We start from the raw sequence: 20,897 nt of genomic DNA on the forward strand, positions 1-20,897 counted from the left end.
CTTGGGACTAAGGACAGTGGTTCCTTTCAGGGGAGGGGGAGGCTGTGGTTGACATGGGCACTGGACAGGCTTCTGGGAAAATCAGTTTCTTAGGTGGTGTTACAAGGAAATTTGCATTTGTATCCATATTGTTTTACGATATATATTTTTTCTAAGACTTTATTTTTAAGTAATCCTACACTGAACATGGTCATCGAATTCACAACCCCGAGATCAAGATTCGCATGCTTTACCGACTGAGCCAGTTGGGTGCCCCTACAATAAAGATGTTTTTAAAATACCTTTTTCCCTTCCTCATTTTCTTCACCACATAAATACAGACCCCTTTGGGACAAAGCTAGGCAAAGCCTCAGACGCGTGGGGCATGTCGAGGGCACTGACTTCAGGCCAGTGTCGGAGGATCTGGAGAGGAGGGCAGATCCCGAGTGGCTGTTTGCACAAACCGTGACCCTTGTGGAGGCTGAGACACAGCAGCAGTGAAAGGAAATGGGCAGGTCTTCTCTCACAGTGAAACTATGCTCATCTGGCTGCATGATGCCATGCGGAGGGGAGGAAAGCCCCACCTGCTGTCAGCAGCGTGGCTCCTGAATAGCTCAGAAGAATAGCTGACCTTTCCCAGCTTGAGACCCAGGTCCAGTAGCTCCATAGGACTTAACCAGCACCACATGGTACTGTCTCAAAAGAAAATAGTGCCTGCACTGGGGTGGCCCGGAGGACCTAGCCAACCGAGAGGAAAAGCCCTGAACTAGTGACCAGCACTAGAAGTGCGGGTCCCCCTTGCAGCCTCTTGGGCTCTGAGGGCCTTGCCTTGCATGGGAGTGAAGACATCAAATGCTTATCAGCAACATTAGGCTAAAGATGTACAGCTTCTCAAGTAGCCTGGCCAGATGTTAAAAACATCCAATGCATGATTTTAACCTTCCTGAGGCGCTTCCCTGGGGGTAGCCTCTGTAGGGAGTCTGCCTCTTCCCAGCTTAGGTTTTCATCCAGTCAAGACTGGTGCCAACCCCTGCTTCCTTCAGGGGCGACACCTCTCTGTGAGGCTCCCCCAACCTCCAGGCCCTGGGACTACTCCCTCCCCCACCCGCCATCTTCAGCTGCTGTCCCCCCAGAGTGGGGCCGGCACATTGACCTTGGCATTCAAACATGTTTGACGTCTGCTTTCCAAGAGTCTTGGGGACTGACACACTAGTTTTCTTTTGTGGGATCAATTTGTTCACTGTTACTTGTTAGAAACAGGACTACACCCACCTCAAAAGAGGAACTTGGATCAGGAAGGCCTTGCCTTGTGTATAAATCCGAACATAAGCCTCCTGCCTGCTTTGATTTTCCCTATGGCATGTTAGGGATTTCCCCTGCTCTCTGCTTCTGCTTGGTCTTCTCTGGGGCACTGTGGACAACCACAGGACCAAACCCAATTATCTATCTACCCCACCAATTGGCAAGACATAGTCCTGGTGAGCAAACAAAGCCTTCAACAGGCTCAGAAACTGTACCCCATCCCCCAGAACGGTTTCCAACCACAGGACCCAAGACTGTTCCATGGCACAGGAATCTTCAGTACATCTAAGAAGGATGCGGTATTTGCAAATACAGTATTAATTCCAGTGCTATAGGCTTTTCAGCCACTATTTACAACATCAGGGAATTTTCTTGAAAGGGATCTCTGTTTTGCCGATCTTCAGAGCCAAGGTGGGCAGAGTAACTTCATGTCACAGCATCAAGCCTGCTGAGGAAAGACACACCCTCATGCTGTACCAGTTGATCATTATGGCTGAATGTGACATTCACTCTCCTGAGACTTGACTTACATCAGGTCACTCCCACTCACTGTGTCCTTTCCAGGGAGAGGAAATAAAACAGTTAATATATCTTAGTATTCAGATACTAATTTAGTAATAAGAGACCAAGGGTGGACAGTCACCCACAGCAAATGTCCTTAACTGTCATATGGCAGGGAGGTCAGCCGATTCCTTCTACTGGGCTTTTTTCCACATTCTTTTCTCTTGACCTGGGAGTGACCAAAAGGATTCAGCTTTCTGTACACAGTTAGGAGGGAATACCAACCTTTATTTACACTTGGGTTCAAGTTCAGAGCCATCTTAAACAGTATAGCAAAGCGGGGGAAAGCACAGATCCTGGGACCAAGTTCAGATTCCAACAGAAGCATATTAACTGTGACAACAGGCAAAGGTTATTTTCAGTTTCTGCAGTCAATTGGAGAGAGCATCACCCCCAGCTGCCCGCAGCTTACAGCTGCCTCCGCCCCAGTCCCTGCCCCGGGTGCTCGGCCAAATTCAGGCTCTGGCAGGACTCACTCTGCTGGGCATGGCAGGACTCGGTGAGTTACTGAAACTCTGAGGTAGCCCCCAACCCCAAACGTTCACCAAAGGCAAGAAATAGGAACTTGAACTGGTGTATGGGCTGGGTGAGAAAAACTGCACACGGTGTTCAATAAATACTATTTACAAGTCTTGCCAGGCAAGGACAGGGCATCTGTACATGGGCACTGATTTCGGATATTAGTTTCTAGGGGAGAAAAGGATATGATGGTAAGGTGTAACACTATTTTGCCTGGACCCCCTTTCTCTTGATCAATGGGTTAAATAACGATTTTAAAAATCATATGCTTAATACTCATCCTGAAAACCACCCAAACACTAAATATGCACATTTATACTAAGCGTGCGTGTATGCGTGTGTACATACACACAGAAACCACGAGGTAGTTTAAATCACCATTAAAAAAAACCCAAAAACAATACTTTTCCTAATTCTCTGTCACAGAGTGGTAGCCAATGGCTGCCCACCAGCTATTTAAAATTATCGGTTAAATGAAAACCAAAACTCAAAAACTTCCAGGAGACTGTAACACTTACAAGTAAACAGTAAGTACAGGTGTATTTTACTTCGTCAGTCTCTGGAAACTAGGCTGTGACTGCTTTCAATTAATGGTCGGTGTTACATGTATTTGCTCTAATGCTAAAGCACACAGCCTTCCCAATCTATACACCTTATGAAGTAGTCTCTGTAGATTCTATTTTACATCTTTACTCTCCAGGTTTTTGTGGAGGATTCAATACAATCTCTATGTACACATTTTAAACATTATTTCTGAACTTCATTTGGAATTATTTAAATAAAAAAATAATCACCATTCTCCACCTTCTTGGGAAAGTGCCAGACTAACCCCCCCCCCCCCCCGCCCCACAACTGGAACTGCTGCCTTGTGTCTAGAGAAATCCCTATCCCACAGCCCCCAGGCCAAAAAAGTGCAATGAATTCACACTAAACGGGAAAAAGCAACATCTATTGTTCTTAGAGTCTGACTCTCTTCCCCACACCAAGAAAAGTCTCTTCATAGGTATGCCAATGCTGTTGTAGCTTGCTAGGGAAATAGGGCTCTCTCAGGCCAGAGCAGGAAAGTCCTCAGGGTCATCCGGGTTGGGAGCAACGTCTTGTGTCTAAAGAAGAAAAGAAAAGTTTTTAAACCAACATTCACTTTACCCATTGCCACTTGGGCAGAGCCCTCTGAGAGACACATGCCTGCTCTCAACCAGGCAGGTGCTGACAGTGGGTGTGGCCCAAACACTGTAGGGAGAGGCAGGCTCCCAGAGAGAGGGGGTGTGGAAGGGTCCCTTCTCAGACTCGCTCTTGTCCCCTCTGCAAAATGGCCACCAGTTCCTGCCTCCCTCCCTCCCACAAACCCTTACCGAGTGACCCTTTTTGTATCTGGCACCTCCACCATCCAATAAACATGATTTAGAATATTTACTATATGGAGATACAAGGTTGATTAGAAGCAGTTCCTGCCTGACCTGGGGTTCCCTGGGGTCAGGGGAGATGCCCCGAGGAAGTCACAGCCTGGTAACTTCAGCAACAGATGGCCTATGAATGGCCCACAGGAGGGGCACCCACTGCTATTTGGAGGTGGAGCGCACATCACCATTAGGTAAGGTTTTCTAGAAGAAAAGGTTCTTCCAGAGATAAGCCTCAGTGAATGAGCAAAGGGAATATGGATCCTCAAACAGTGTAACCTGACGGTGAAGAGGTGGGGGCCTGAGGGCAGGTCTGAGCTAGAAGAGAACAGTATGCATATATTTGTCTACAAAACATTTACAAAGTGCCTACTATACACTTAAATTGTGCTGGGCACTGGGGAAACCAATAATGAGCAAAAGCAGACATGGTTTGTGTCCATCCACTGTACAGACAACAGACACTGATCAACAATCACACCAGTGAGAATACAGTTACAAATGAAGACAATGCTTCAAAGAAAAAATTCTTTGCTCAAGGACTCTGACCTGGTCTGGAAGGAAATGTGACCAAAGAAGATTTCTCTGAGGAAGCAAGGTCAGAAGATCTATTCTAGGTGAGCAGGCAAATGGGCAGAAGGACCACCAGGTGCAAATGCTCCGTGGGGTCAGGAACATGCTTGTGTGAAGAACTACAGGTAGAGCAGTGTTGGCTGAGGAGCAGGGAAGAATGGTTTGAGGTGACAAGGTGAGCTTGGGGAGGTCACAAGGAGGCCCTGAAGGGAAGGGTTCTGTCTACCCTGAAAGTACCATAAGGGCACAGGGCATATGATTGGATCACAGTTGGGAACTGTCAGGTGATCTGATAGGATCCCAAGCCTGGGGAATTGTCTGATGCAGATGAGTGAGTTTTCTCTGGTTCTGAGAGTGCATTTACAGCAGTGGATGTGCCCGGTGACCATGGAGGTCACGGCCACTGAATGGTCTGTATCCAACTGTGTCCATGCTGCTGACCTCACTGTTCTGAACACCTGGATGCCAGACCCACACTAGATACAGGAATGGACAGCAGACCCTGACAGGCCTCCCAGTGGCACTGCCTGGGGCCCCTTCATCCTCTCACCTCCTTTAGAAAACCGTCCAGGTCACAGAGTACACACACTCACCACCACTTCTGCTCTGGGTCCGTAGTTCTCCACCCTTCTGATCCTTCCCCGGCCTCCCCGTGTGCCACCTCTGGCTCCACGCCCAGGACGAGGGAGGTTACCGAAATTAATCTCCAGCTGGGATGTGATGTCATTGGCTGCTTTCCGGAAAACGTGGGCATCATCTTCATAGTCATCCTTTACCATCTGAAACAGTTACAGCATATATCACACACACACACACACACACACACACACACACACACACCCATCTCCATGGACACTCGCTCAGCGTCGAAGCGCTATGCCGCCAGGGAGCCAATATGGCATCACAGTGGACAGTGGCCCTCCCTGATGTGCTGTTGGCACTGGGCTGCAGGGCAAGGCAAAGGTGGTGACCCCGCTGCTCTGGTTCCAGCACAGGGGTTCTGCACATTTCCCAGCCACATGTTCTCATACTCACCGTCTTAATCCAAACATCTCTCAAATTACTATTAACTCAAGTGACACCCGAGTTTTTAGCAGTTTGGCAGGTTAAGATGTAAGATTTGACATGCCTACCAGCAATCAACATATATCTTTTATATCTAAATGTATTTTGCTGAGATTAAAAAAATTTAATTTCTGCCTTTGTTCACAAATGCTACTTTGATAAATAAGGAAATATCACCTCCTTAGAATAGAACTTGATGGAAAAACTCCTTTCATTGTGGGTGCTGGCTGTACAAATACCATATGTTAAAAACTGCATGATTTACAATAAACAATTCTGACTCAAAATCTAGGAAAACAGTAAAACAACAGAGTATGGTTATCTGATGATTGCTGCAGAAAGAATTCAAGCTGCTTTTTAAGAACTATTTTTGGCCAAAATACTTTGAGAAATTACATTTTATTATATATGAGGTCAAATAAGTTCTGTTTCTTGTTAAAAGAAAACTCTATTAAATAAACTTTGTTCCAAATTTGATTTGGCTTCAATTCCTAATAATGGATAAAAAAAAAAACCCTCACTTTTGAGTAAAACATAAATCTATACAAAATATGCCAATGATCTGGGATGAGAATCTCCAAACTCTATAATGCTAAACACTCCTACTACAACTTGTCCAGAAAATGGAATCAAGTCTCCCTGAACTTATCAACCCCTTTAGGCCATCTGTTCATTACAGGTTCTGTGTTTAACATTTATGTTCCCTTCAAAGCTGCATTAAAATAAAGCAGAGGCCTTAGCTGGATGTACTGTTGAAACTAAAAAGGTGAAGGAAAGAACAATTCAGGAGCATTGACACTCTGGTAAAAAGACAGACACAAAAAACCAGTAAGAGGCGAAGTAATAGCCTACCACCTGCTTCAGAAAACAGCGGGCTCTGTGTGCTGGAGTGGGGGAGGCCGTGACGGAGTAGGGGGAGGCCGTGAAGGAGTAGGGGGAGGCTGTGCCAGAACAAGGGTGGCTGTGCAGGAGTGGGGATGGTCGTGGAGCAGGGGGAGGCTGTGCTGGAGTGGGGGTGGCCATGCAGGAGTCAGGGGAGGCCCTGCAGAAGTAGGGGGAGGCCCTGCTGGAGTAGGGGGAGGCCGTGCCAGAGGAAGGGCAGCGGTGCCTGGGACAATACTGAGTGTGCTTTCTTTTTTTTTTTTTTAATTTTTTTTTTCAACGTTTATTTATTTTTGGGACAGAGAGAGACAGAGCATGAACGGGGGAGGGGCAGAGAGAGAGGGAGACACAGAATCGGAAACAGGCTCCAGGCTCTGAGCCATCAGCCCAGAGCCCGACGCGGGGCTCGAACTCAGGACCGCGAGATCGTAACCTGGCTGAAGTCGGACGCTTAACCGACTGCGCCACCCAGGCGCCCTAGAGTGTGCTTTCTTGAAAGGGATCAGCTCATTTCACAGGCTGCTGGTGGTCTGAACTTTGCAAACACAAGGCATTTTACTCTATTGCTTTGTCTTTTAGGGTGCCCAGAACAAAGTAAATCAGTGACCCTAAGATTTGGCTTTTGTTGTTCTCAGAACAATTTCTGGCTAAAATCTTCAATGCCGTAACATTAACAAGAGACCAAAGACATGTGCTTCGTGGAGACCAAGCTGGATGACTCAGCTAACCCAGTTGCTTCAGATATTCCAGGAGACCTCTGTCTGGAGCCAGGGAGGATGAATCTGGTGTGGATGCAGGAAAAACAGCTGCTATTTTTACCTAACATGTCAGCTGCACATTTCACATCCTGACAGCACATTTGTTTTAGGAAAAGCTTTATTTACAATGGCCCAGAACAAAAAAGAACAAAAGTGAATAGGAAAAGAGCCAACCCAGTTAGCTGATGGACGTGAAGAAATACCTCACAGAGACTTCCAAGAGAAGGCTCTCCCCTCCATGCTGCCTGTGTATAACAGCTAGTGGAGTGGCTCCAAACTTCTTAGTAAGGCCTGGAAGAGACTGGAGGTGGTAAGGCATCCTGTATTATAAATGACCCTCTGATGAAAGTATTCATTCAAAGAACACAACTAACCGAAGTGTCAATGGAAACACACACAAAGCTACACAGTTTCAAACGGAAAATCAGTGTATAATATCTAGTGGGAATATCTGTCCACCACCATCATCAACACAGAAATGTGTATTAAGATAAGCAGCTGTGACTGATTGATGTGAATTCTAAAGTTTAAAACGAGAATATTCAAGGCACCCTTAAGTTCAGTAACTTAAACAGAATGCGATTACATGACTCACTGACCATCTGCATCAATATATGCTGGGAGTCCTTTTCAAAGCCGAGGCCTCCAAAAAAGGGCTGAACACAAAGCATGAAAAGCAAGGCCCTCACGGGAGGGAGGAACAATGTGAGCAATCCTGGCTGCGGCAGCAGGGTGTGGCCAGGCAGCCGCACAGTCCCAGGGGCTCCTCCCGGGTGGCACAGTTACACGGCGGGGACAGAACTGCTGCCGTAACACAGCACAGAACTCTGACAGGTTGCAAATGATCAACTCCTCCCAATAAAATGCTCTTATTAAGAACGTGAGCTGAAAATCTAACCTAATCATGAAATGCGGAGTAGTTATCCTTTGAAATGGCACTATTCATGAGACACTGTACCTCTCTTGAGACAAAAACGAGATGCAATTAACATACAGTATTTGCACAGTCAAAGCACAGCTGTGGGTTGAGCGGAAAATGCACTGTCACTGAAACTGCTTTGTATGAAGTGTCGACAGGCCAAGTTTCAACTCTTTTTATGAACAATACAGGTACAGATAAAATTAGGCACACATCATATCTGATTAGTCTTAGGTAGAAACTAAAATGCCACTACCAATGTCCCATTTTCACACTAGAAGTGGAAAGGGTCCATCTGGTTTCCAGTAAGGTAAGAATGAAGATTACCTCTAGACAAGAAAATGTCATACTTACATCATCTCTATATTTGGACTTGTGTATCACCACTGCTTTGGAAGGGACAGTGGACTCAGGTTTCCGGATGTTAAACTCAGGCTTTGGTCTTGTCTGTTCTTGAAGATTTTTCCACTCATCAAGGGTCATCTCTTGAACTTGAGTTTCCTCTTCTAACTCCAACTCAGGAACTCTATGAAAAATCAGAAGTTTTTGATGGATCTAAAATGTCTACTTTCTCAAAGAAAAAGTTATTACTATTAATTAGCATACTTTCATGGTTCTGCATCTCATATTTACATAAGGTAAGAAAATCTCGGAACTATAAGCTTCCATATTTTAATCATTTTATGCTGTCACTACCAACTGAAGATACTTCCTGTCTGTTTTCTTTTTTATTTTTTTAAGTAATCTCTATGCCCAATGTGGGGCTTGAACTCACAAGCCCCAAATCAGGAGTCACACAGTCCACCAACTGAGTCAGCCAGCTGCCCCACTTGTTTTCAAAGCAGTTTTTGAAAAATAGGAACTGCACCATCCCATTAGCATTACACTTGACCACCAGGCATTCCCTTCCCAGATGGCATTACATACAAAATGAGATAAAATTGCAGAAGAAAAGGGAGAAACTATTGGAACAAAACAACCATAGGCAACCATGAACAGAGTTATAAAACAATGGGTTACAAATACATACTTTTGTAAATATCCTCTTTAAATTCATGAGACTTCAAGAATAGATCAATAGAATAAATTTCAGAGCCCAGAAAAAAATCCTCACATTTAAAATCAATTGATTTTTTTTCAAGCAGGTGCCAAAGACAATTCAAAGGAGAAAGAATGGTCTTTTCAGCAAATGGTGCTGGGAAAACAGGGTATCCACGTGCAAAAAAAGGAAGTTGGACCCCCACCTCACACCATGAATATAAGAGTTAGAAATATAAACCGCTTAGAAGACGACACAGGCATAAACTTTCATGACCTTAGATTAGGCAGTGGTTTCTTACATGCAATACTAAAAGTGTAAGCAACAAAGGAAAAGGGGTGCTTGGGTGGCACAGTCGGTTAAGCATCTGACTCTTAATCTTGGCTCAGGTCATGATCTCACAGTTCATGAGTTTGAGCCCTGCATGGGGCTCTGCACGGATACTGTGGAGTCTGCTTAAGATTCTGCCTCTCCTCTCTGCCTCTCCCCACTGTGCCAGCACGCTCTCCCTCAAAATAAATAAACTTAAAAGAAAAAGCAGATAAACTGGACATCACCCCCAAACTTCTGACAACTTTTGTGCTTCAAAAGACACCATCAAGAAAGTGAAAAGCCAATCCACAGAATGGGAGAAAACATTTGCAAATCATATATCTGATAAGGGACTTACCTTGGATACAAAAAGGATTACAACTTACAACTTAATGAAAAGAAATAACCCAACTGAAAAACAGGCAATGCTCTGAATAGACATTTTTCCAAACAAGATATACAAATAGCCAATAAGACGTTCAATATCATTAACCATCAGGGAAATGGAAATGAAAACCACAATGACCTATACCCACTCCACACTCAGTAGGATGATTAAAATAACAAAGACATTTAACAAGTGCTGGCGAGGATGTGGAGAAATTGGAACTTCATACATTGCTGGGGCGGGGTGGGGGGGAGGTGGGATGTGAGAAATGGTGTGGCCACTCTGGAAAAACAGTCTGGCAAATTCTCAAAAATGTAAACACAGAGTTGCCATTTGACTTGACAGTACCACTCTAAGTTACACATCCAGGAGAAACAACAGCATACGTCCGTGTGAAAACACCATGGCACTGCCATAAATAACACTGTTCATTTATTTTTTAAGTTTATTTATTTTGAGAGAGAGAGAACCAATGGGGGAGGGGAAGAGAGAGAGAGGGGGACAGAGGATCTGAAGCAGGCTCTGTGCTGACAGCAGTGAGCCCAATGTGGGTCTCGAACTCATAAACTATGAGATCATGATCTGAGCCAAAGTTGGATGCCTAACCGACTGAGCTACCCAGGTGCCCCTAATAATGCTGTGTATAGCAGCATTATTCACAATAGCCAAAGAGTGGAAACAGCTTGACTGGCCATCAACTGATGAGTAGATAAAATATGCTATCTTTAATACTGTGGAATACTATTTGGCTATAAGACGAAATGAAGTATTGATACGTGTTACAATATGAATAAACCTTGAAAACATTATGCTAAGTGAAATAAACCAGGCACAAAAAGTTTACGTACGATTCCATTTATATGAAATACCCAGAAAAGGCAAATTCATGGAGACAAAGAGCAGATTAGTGGTGGCCAGAGACTGGGGGCAGGGAGGCCAGGGAATGACTGCTTAATGGGAATGGGGTGATGGAAATGTTCTGGAACTAGATAATGGCAATGGTTACATAACACTGTAAATGCACTGTCAATTGTACACTTAAAATGATTAAATTTGTAAGTTTTATGTTGTATTTAACACCAAAAAAAGAGATAATACACACGAAAGAAAGAAATGAAAAGATAATATACAAAAAGAAAGAAATAAGCCAGACACAAAAGGACAAATATTATATTCCATTTATATGAGGTATCTAGAATAGGCAAATTCATAGAGATAAAAATAGAGGTTACCAGGGGTTAAGGGGAGGGAGAAGTTGGGATTTACTATTTCATGGATGTGGAGTTTCTGTTTGTGATGATGAAATGTTCTGGACATGGATGGTGGTAATGGTTGCACACAATGTGAATGTAATTAATGCCACTAAACCGCACACTTGAAAATGCTTAAAATGGTGATTTTTGTGTTATATGTGTTATTGTAACATACCCCAAACCACTGAATTGTACAGTTTAAATGGCTGAATTTTGCAGTATGGGAATTATAGCTCAATAAAGTTTACAAGAAAAAATAATTAGGTGGTGAGTAGGAAGGGAATCAAATCTAATACCTTCACAGAAGGGCTAATGTAACTTGTCCTACATTATAGGTTAATGATATGAAAACTATTAGTGAAATCAGGAGAGAAACTTAATCACAGACCATTCAAAACAGGCATATTTGTAAAGGGACTTTAAAATATCAAGCTAGTGGGGTGCCTGGGTGGCTTAGTCCGTTAAGCATCCAACTCTTTTTTTAAGTTGTTTTTTCTTTATTTTTAAATTTATTTTGAGAGAGAAAGTGAGTAAGTGTGAGCAGGGGAGGGGCAGAGGGAGATGGGGAGAGAGAAACCCAAGCAGGCTATGTAATGTCAGTGTAGAGCCCAATGTGGGGCTCAATCCCACAAACCGTGAGATCATGACCTGAGCCAAAATCAAGAGTTGGACGCTTAACCAACTGAGCCACCCAGGTGCCCCAAACAGCGGACAGAGAACATGTTCAACTACTCTACAAAAGTGTCACATTGGAATTAACTTGCACCAGTTCGAACTGGCTCACAGCCAGTTATTATTATTATTAAATCAAATTATTATTTAATTATTATTATTAAATTATTATTAGATTATTATTAAAATTATATTATATACATTATAATTAGCTATACTAAAGGTAATAATCACAATTCATTATTCTCTATTCCACTATATTGTACCTTTATCCATGCTCTTGGGGTTTATTATACCTAATGTATGTGCATAGTGAAAATGTTACATAATAGTGTACTATCGTTTATCTCTTCCCAACTCTGTGTTCAGTATGACACAGTGGTAGTTTTAAATCAGCCATGGTGGAAATATTTACACCACAAAAGCCAGCAAGTGCCAACAGATCCAGGCTTTTTCATTCTAGAGAGCCAGATGTTGAGTATTTACCAGCATACCATTGCCTGCAGGGAGGCACTGAGTAAAATTCTGACTCTGGGAAACATTTTGTGGACATATGACCCAGTTTCTTAGACAAATAATTTACAAGGGAAAGAGAGAACATATAGATTAACAGTGACTTAAGAATAATCAAGATAGTGTAATATTATTAGTGTAATATAAACAGACCAATGGAACAAAATATAAAGTACAGAAATAGGCCTGCACATTTTAACAATGGTATTTCATGCGCTGGAATAACTGGATATACATATACCAAAATGAAAAAAAAGGGAACTTTGATCCACACCTCACACTGTATACAAAAATCAACTCAAATGGATCACAGACCTAAACACAAAAGCCCAAATCATTAAACTTATAGGAGAAAACCTTTGTGGTACTAAACTGAGCAAAGATTTCTTACATTTGAGACCAAAAGCAAGATCAATAAAAGAAAAAAAAATTGATAAAGTGGATTTAATCAAAATTAAAAACTTCTGCTTTTCAAAAGACACTGTCAAGAGAAAGAAAACAAGGCTACAGATTGGAAGAAAATACTGGAAAATCATATATCTGATAAAGGGCTTGAATCCAGAATATATGAAGAACTCTCAAAACACAGTAATAAGAAATAGTTAGAAAATGGGCAATTTCAACACTCTTTATTTTAATAAAGATATACAGATGGCAAATAACCTGTGAAAAAGTGCTTAATGTCATTAGTCAATAGGGAAATGTAAATTAAAACCACAATGAGATATAAACCTATCATACTGGCTAAACATTGTAAAAGCTGGAAAAACCACTCCAGAAAAGAGCCTGGCAGTTTCTTTAAAAAGTTATATATACACCTGCCATATAGTCCAACCATTCCACCCCTAGGCATTTACACAGGAGACATGAAAATGTATACTCCACCAAGACTACACAAAAATGTCCACAGCAATTTTATTTGTAATAGCAAGAACTGGAAACAACCCAAATGACCATCAGGTAGACAGATGAAGAAACTGCAGTCTATCTGTACAGTGGAATACTGCTTGACAATAAAAAGGAACAAAGTATTGATACATGCAGCAACATGGATGCATCTCAAAAGAAGTATGCTCAGTGAAAGAACACAAGACAAAAAAAGAATATATAATGTGTGATTCCGTTTATATAAAACTGTAGCAATTGCAAACTAATCTTTAGTGACAAAGAGTAGATCACTGGCTGCCTGGGGGAAAGGGGCAGGAGGGAGGGATTACAAAAGGATAAAAGGAAACTTTTTGGGTTGATGGATATGCTCATTATTTTGATTGTGGTAATGGTTTTACAAGTATATATGGATGTCAAAGCTTGTAAAACTGTGCATACTAAATATATGTCACTCGTTGAATGTGAACTATCTCTCAGTACTGTTTAAAAAAAATGAGATATGCCAATTGAGATGTATATTTCAATATTAATTCAAACAAGTAAGTTGTTTTAAAAAGACATTTTGAGATAATCAGGGAAACCGACAAACTGCCCAGATATTTAAGGAATTGTTAAAAACTTTAGATGGGATAACACTACTCCAGTTAAAAAGAGCAGACCTTTAGATATAACTTCGTGAAATATTTATGAATGAATATGATATCCTGACAGAAGAGGAAGTAGGTAGAGACATACATGAAACAAGAATGGCCATGATTTGATAAAATTTTAAGTTGAATAACTTAGAGGTTCATTATACTATTATATACATCTTTCAGTGATATAATCTTCTAATACAGAGCTGAAAATAAATATTAAGGATTCATAAAGGTTCTTTAGGCTACTTGTGACAGAATTAGGAAATAATCAGAGCTGATTTCTAGGAGGCTATTCTGATTATAGACTATAATCTAGTTCTGATTTCTAGAACTGATGCTGTAAATTTGAGGATTCTTTCATAACTAGGATGAACTAAAGAAGTTAATAAATTCCAAAAAGTTCAGTAAGAACACATCTTTTGTTAAGACCACAAAAGAAGTACTTTTTCTGTTTGCTTATCTTAAAGAACATCATATATAAACATGAAAGGGCTAGAACAAAAAAGGATAAGGCATATAAGAAATGTAGTCTTGGGGTGCCTGGGTGGCTCAGTTGGTTAAGCATCTGACTTTGGCTCAGGTCATGATCTCATGGTTGGTGGGTTTGAGCCCTGTTTCTGGCTATGCTAACACCTCAGAGCCTGGAGCCTGCTTTGGATTCTGTGTCTCCCTCTCTCTCTTCCCCTCCCCCAATTGTGTTCATTCTCTCTCTCTCTCAAAAATAAACATTTTGGGGGTGCCTGAGTGGCTCAGTCGGTTGAGCATTCGACTTCAGCTCAGGTCATGATCTTGCGGTTCATGAATTTGAGCCCCGCGTCAGGCTCTGTGTTGACAGCTCAGAGCCTAGAGCCTTCTTGGGATTCTGTGTCTCCCTCTCTCTCTCCGCCCCTCCCCTGCTTGTACTCTGCCTCTCTCTCTCTCTCTCTCTCTCTCTCAAAAATAAATAAAACATTAAAAAAAACATTTTAAAAAATTATAAAAAAAAAAAAAGAAATATAGTCTTTAAGTTGATACATAGACACACCCAAAGTGAAGCAAACAATGAAGAGCTCAGAAGAGAGCATTTGCTGCAAGTGATTCCCTCCTTGAAAATGATCACCTGACCCTGTTCACTCTGGGGCACTCCATTCACAAGTATACATACAGATGCCCCCTGTACATTCTCCTCTGCTATTTGTCATTGCAACAAGCTGTGTTGGGAGCAGTACAAAATCACCAAGGACAGACTCCTTAACCTTATTCTCTATTCACTACAGATTATTACAAAAAACACATTCTATGAAAGTTCTGTGAGGCAGATCCCATTTCCATCCTATTTGAATTGGCACTAAATGCAGTTTTTACTGGCAGTTTTACCAAAGACTGGATTTTCAACAGGAAGAGATGTATAATTAATCCCTCAGTTCCAGGAGGGACGAAAGCAGTTATATTTCTAACAGTTATAAAAGCATTGTAATTGCTATTTACATCCTCCAAATTTAACAGCATTCCCCACCCCCCCCCTCCATTTTGACTAATTCAAAGTCCTTCACAGTTCTTGGTCTATTACCAAAAATCTTGGGAGATGATTTTCCATCAAAGCTGCTTATAGATATAAGATGGTCTAATCTATGACTTGTAATGTGAATAATGCTATATGCAAATTTGATAGTTATACATTTTTCTATATGGGTGAAATTATAGGAGAAATAGAACTGTTTTAACAACTGTTACTTTATTTAAAACATAAATGGGGCAATAATGGTAACATTTACTGAATGAGTCCTAGGTGCCAAACGCTGTTCAAAGGACTTTACGTTAATTTGGTCGTGAAAATTAATCCCACAAGTTAGCTCCAATTAATAGCTCCATTTTATAGGTAAGGAAACTGAGGCAGAGTCATATAGCTCACAAACAAAAGAGCCATGTTTCATACCTATACATTCCATCTCCAAAGCCCAGACTCCACCACCTTGAGGGAATAAGAGGACAGAGAAATGCATGGAGACGGAAGAGAGTCAAGATGTGGGCACAGAAAACATACGTAACACCAAACGTCCAAATATCCATTCAGGCAATATCTTTCACCTCAATATATGAAAGGGTGCAGGGAACCAAAAAAAGTGGGTTCTAGAAATAACATTTTATGAACTAAATACTTAACCAGGGCAAGTGGATTTAACCTGACATGTAAGTAACACCTCTTCCTTCCTTCCCAAGTACTGAAATTGAAGTGAATTTCATGCTAAACTTTGAGCTCCTCAGAAATTTGCCATATAGGGGCGACTGGGTGGCTCAGTCGGTTAAGCGTCCGACTTCAGCCAGGTCACGATCTCGCGGTCCGTGAGTTCGAGCCCCGCGTCAGGCTCTGGGCTGATGGCTCAGAGCCTGGAGCCTGTTTCCGATTCTGTGTCTCCCTCTCTCTCTGCCCCTCCCCCATTCATGCTCTGTCTCTCTCTGTCCCAAAAATAAATAAATGTTGAAAAAAAAATTAAAAAAAAAAAATTAAAAAAAAAAAAAGAAATTTGCCATATAAATTTTAAAGAGGTGTTTTCCAGCTTTAAGAAAATTCAACACAGGACAATCTTCATTAAGCAAAAATACTTGGAAATGAATTACAATGAGAAATATTTCATTGCAGGTATTTTTGTAATGATGCTTCTTTAACACTCTTTTCATAATGGCTTTTTTATTTTTAAGGAAGAAAGGGAATGTCATTCCATGTTACTGAATAGGAAAGTCCTCAGCAACCCCAGCAGCCCCTCCTCTGCTCACAGAACCAGCAGCTTCTCCCCTGTTCAGTTCTTTGGAGCAAACTTCAAAGCGTTCGTGGCACTTTCAACCGTTCCTACCATTCACTACAGGAAAGAGCATGAATGTCGGTCCCACAACATCTGGTTGCCACTTCTTAGCAAGCCCTTTAACCTCCGTATCTCCATATGAGGATAGTAACAGTATCTCCTCCTTCACTAAAGGGCAGCAAAGGATTGAGGAGTTAAGACATGGAAGCATTTCGAGTTCCTGGCACACAACAAATGCTCTATAAATGTTAGATTTATTCTTATAGTCTTGTAACAAAATACTCCGGAGAAGTTGTCACAAGCATCTTCAGACATGAGGACACCATGTGATTAAGGAACATGCAATACTTCTATGATGAAAGGGGGAAGGAGGGAAGGAAGGAAGGGCACAGCACATATAATTGTCAACAAAACGTGTCCAATCTGAGGAAAATATATCTTCTTCGGGGTGTATGTTTGAATGTAAGTGAGGGTATATTAAATTGATCTATCAGGAAGTTCTAAACTGAGCAGTGCATTGAATATACATTTTGGCTCGGGGTCCAAAGTCTGAGTGTTAGATCAACGTGAGAAAAAGCTGAGATCAGACAGCATCACTATCATCGAATGTACTTCTCAAATACAAACCTAATTTTGAAATTATCACAAACCTGTAACTGCATTACTAGGAATTTTAGTAATAACTTTAAAGTGTGACGGGGCAGTGCGGAGATAAGAATGTCGCAGCGCGGTCGGCCACTGGTCTGCTAGTGTGGCTGCTCGGCCGCGCAGCTCCTGCAGACCTAACTAGATGCTCACTGCCCACTGCAGGCAGTGGAGAGGAGAAAGCGGGCTGGGCTCTCGTGCAGACACGAGACCGCCATCAAACCATTTAGAATTCTGTCTTTCAGAGTAACTGACCGAGAGAACTATTTTGTCTATTTAATATTAGGAAAGCAAAGGTATCTCAATCAATTCCAAAGAGTTATGCTATAATTTATTATTCTGCCTTACATAACCTGAATTTGTATAAATGGTTTATTGGCTCAAAAAAGGTACCATTTTTCCTGAAGGGATCTAGTTAACTCACTTTTTCAACATTTATGTAAACTGTTAATCTACTTCCTTAGTTAAATCACTGTCTAAATATTCATATTGTTAATTTCTCTCTTTACTTAAATATACTTCTTGGTTGTTTTGAACAGTAAATTAACAGCTTTCATAATTATCAATCATTGCAGCATTTTACTTTTGCAATAATAATAGCAGATATTTATATAGCATTAACTACATGCTAGGCCCCACTCTGTGACTGACAGACACACACACACACACACACACTCCTTATAACAACCTTATGATATAGGTACTATTATTATTCCTATTTTACATGTGAAGAAAACTGGAACAGACAGAATAAACAACTTGCCCAAACTAATGAGTGACAGAGCTGAGATTTGAATCCACACTCTGGCTTGGGGTCTGTGCTCTTAACCACTAGACACCTTGCTTCTTGGCAGCTGAAGGATGAGAAGAGTTAAATCAGTGAAGGGGGAAGGGAATTTGGAGAGGTATGGGGTGGAGGGAAAGGCAACAGCACTTGCTGAAGCGCTTTGGCATGTATAGGACGGGGGTAGGGGAAAGGTCATTGAGAACATGACATAAGGGCAACGTGATGAACCCAGAGAAGGTACACAAGTGGCTGCATTTGAGAGCTCTGCAGGGTATAGACCACGCAGGACCCTGCAGGTCAGGTCAAGGGATAGGAAGAGAACAGCAAGCCACTGGGGGTCTCGCATGAGGGGTGGGTGCATGACAATCAGAATGTCAGTGTGAAAGCCACTGTGGTGCAGAAATGGGCTGGTCCCAGATGAGAAAGCAGGGAGCCCATAAGGAGTTGTGGTGACAGGTTGGATGAGATGATGGTGATGAGCAGAGAGAAGAGAAGGTACAATCACCGGGGCAGGGTGACAGACTGGATTTGGGGAAGGGAGGGGGTCAAGAGGAAGAAAGTCTCAAGGATGACTCTTAGGTTTCTGGTTTGTGCAGCTGGATGGATGGTGATGGGCTGCTCCACAAGATGGAGATACCTAATGAAGACAGACTTCTCCTGGACACACGGAGCAGGAGATCAGAGCAAGCAGCTAGAAACACACACCTGGAGCCCAGGTGGAAGGTGAGAGCCAGAGGTATACATTCTGGAGTTGATACATGAATGATGACCCGAGCTGCAAGGGTACGGGAGATCCTATAAAAGACACTAAAGAGAAGAGGGCCTAAGGCAGAGCCATAAAGAACTTGACATTTTAAAAGACCAGAAAAATAAGGATGAGTCTGTAGAGGAGAAGCTGAGAGGCAGTGGGAAAACCAGAAGAGTGCAGACATCACAGAAATCAGGGAAAGAGAGCTTAAGAAGAAATCAATAAAGTCAAATGCTTTGACAGGTCAACAAAGATGCAGACAGAAACATCTATTAGGTGTGGAGACATGTGGTGACTGTTTCCAAAGGGCAATGGGGACAGAGCCAGATCTGGAGTGAAGTGAGGCATAAGTGAGAGGGAGGAAGTGAAGGAAGAGTACACACAACCCTGAAAAAAGGCAGCTAAATGAGAATGTGGGGCAAGAGTAGAAGACTTAAAATAGGAGACACCGAGCACGTTTAAACTGTTGATGAAGACCAGAGTTGGGAGGAAGGTAAGCAGACTCATGAGGAAGGAGCTGACTGACGGTGTGAGATTTCCACGCAGTCAGCAGGAGACAGGATTCAAAGCCTGAAGAAGTGGCCGGAGAGATGGTGCCTCTTTCTTACCATGAGGGAAGGAGGCTAGGAGGTATGCAGGCACAGGTGGGTTTGTACCTTTAAGAGCGGGAAGATGATAAACTTCCCAGCTGGTGGCTCTCAATTTCTGTGTGACATAGGAGGCAAAGTTATGTCGAGAAAGTAAAAGAGGAGGTGCAGGTATGGGAAGGGTGGGGGAAGAGTAAACTGGGGACAGTGTCAGGGCTTAGAGGATACAAGAAGGATGGAATTGGTCATTGTAGAGGGTGGGAGAAAGAATGAGCCCCAGAAAAGGGGACTGATGGGCAGTGTTAAGGGCTCATTTCAGAATGCAGGTGATCAACAATTTACAGGGGTTCCTGTCGGCTCTGCTGTTGTCAGTGCTCAGCTGGCCAGTACAGGCAGAGAGGGCAGCCAGCCAGTGGTCATCCAGGAGGCAGGTTTTGCTAGCAAGGCACAACAGAAGATCCAGAGGCAAAGGAGGTTAAGGACTGGGCAAGGACGCTAGAGGTGGACCAGGGACCTAAGCTCCATGAAGAAAAGAGGGAGGATGGACACAGAGAGAATAAAGGAACGAGAGACGAGGGTCCTGATAAGAGGGAGAATAATTGCAGTACAGGATGCCGATGGAAAAGAGGTTGTGGGCACTGAATGGGATACTTAAATTTAACTCATTAATTATCATTAATAATCATTCGTTAGATTATTTGAATTATTAATTAGTTTGATTATTCATCGATACATTAAGGTCAACCTTCTGTGATATAACAAAAGGCTGAGCTCCTTGTTCGGTGAAGCGCTCTTAGAAATCGTTAAGAACAAGGCCAACAACAACTCATGGGAAAAATGAGTAAAACACCCACTTGGCTGGAGATTCCTCCTCCAGGGCGCCTGGGGACTCTTCCACCGCTGTGGTCTCTTCCATTGGTGCAGTCTGCTCCACATCACTGAAAAGCAGTGAGAATTGCTCTAGTCACACAAATATGTTCACATCAATGCTTTTATATATTCAAGATAGAAAAAAAAAACATTCCAATGTCCTTTTTCTTAAGTAAATCTCATTCAAAAAATTACATACACATATAGGTAACCCACATCAAAATAAAAATGACAAAATGTTATAAATTGCTAATCCATTGAAATTATTTTAAAAAATGTTAAAAGTACTTTTAGAAATAGAACTTTCTATGAATGGCCTAAAGTTAAAACAGATTATAAAAGACCAGAACAATTATTTAAGATGCTTACTGTCCTAGGAAATTCCAAATATTAAAAGGGGCCATAAAATTTCTCAACCTGTGCTTTTAAAATGTGTTCAAACTTCAGTGACCATCAATTTAACACAGACTGCTAAATACACAGGATGTTATATATGAACCTCACAGTACCCACAAACCAAAAGCCTACAACAGACACAAAAAATAAAGAGAACGGAATCTAAACATAACATTAAGAAAGTCATCAAATCACAAGGGAAGAAAGAAAAGAAGAAAGGAACAGAAATTAAAAACAACCAGAAAATGATTAACAAAATGATAGTAATACATGCCTATCAATAATTACTTTAAATGTAAATGGATTAAATGCTCCAATAAAAGACACAGGGTGACTGAATGGATAAAGCAAGACCCATCTCTATGCTGCCTACAGGAGACTCACTCACACCTAAAGACACACACGGACAAAGTGAAGAGATGGAAA

The 20,897-nt window shown here is 41.9% G+C and overlaps 1 protein-coding gene across 5 annotated transcripts in view; it reads right to left on the minus strand.

The window, feature by feature from the left end:
• Positions 1-2,049: 2,049 nt before the first annotated feature.
• The window catches only part of HABP4 (hyaluronan binding protein 4), a 42,507-nt gene continuing 23,659 nt past the window's right edge, over positions 2,050-20,897 (minus strand). For 2 of the 5 annotated variants that reach the window (XM_040450217.1, XM_040450219.1), the window contains exons 5-8: positions 20,060-20,143; positions 8,310-8,481; positions 4,925-5,110; positions 2,050-3,464 (exon numbers count right to left, since the gene is read on the minus strand). In XM_040450217.1, coding sequence (XP_040306151.1) covers positions 3,408-3,464; positions 4,925-5,110; positions 8,310-8,481; positions 20,060-20,143 — 499 coding nt within the window. In that variant the 3' untranslated portion in view covers positions 2,050-3,407. Of the gene's footprint in view, positions 3,465-3,754; positions 4,451-4,924; positions 5,111-8,309; positions 8,482-20,059; positions 20,144-20,897 lie in introns of those variants that run through there. The other 3 variants (XM_040450218.1, XM_040450215.1, XM_040450216.1) reach the window with 3 other exon arrangements.

Source organism: Herpailurus yagouaroundi, unplaced genomic scaffold (assembly GCF_014898765.1).
Source record: "Herpailurus yagouaroundi ecotype Mexico unplaced genomic scaffold, PumYag 201, whole genome shotgun sequence".
In the NCBI taxonomy this organism is placed as follows: domain Eukaryota; kingdom Metazoa; phylum Chordata; class Mammalia; order Carnivora; family Felidae; genus Herpailurus; species Herpailurus yagouaroundi.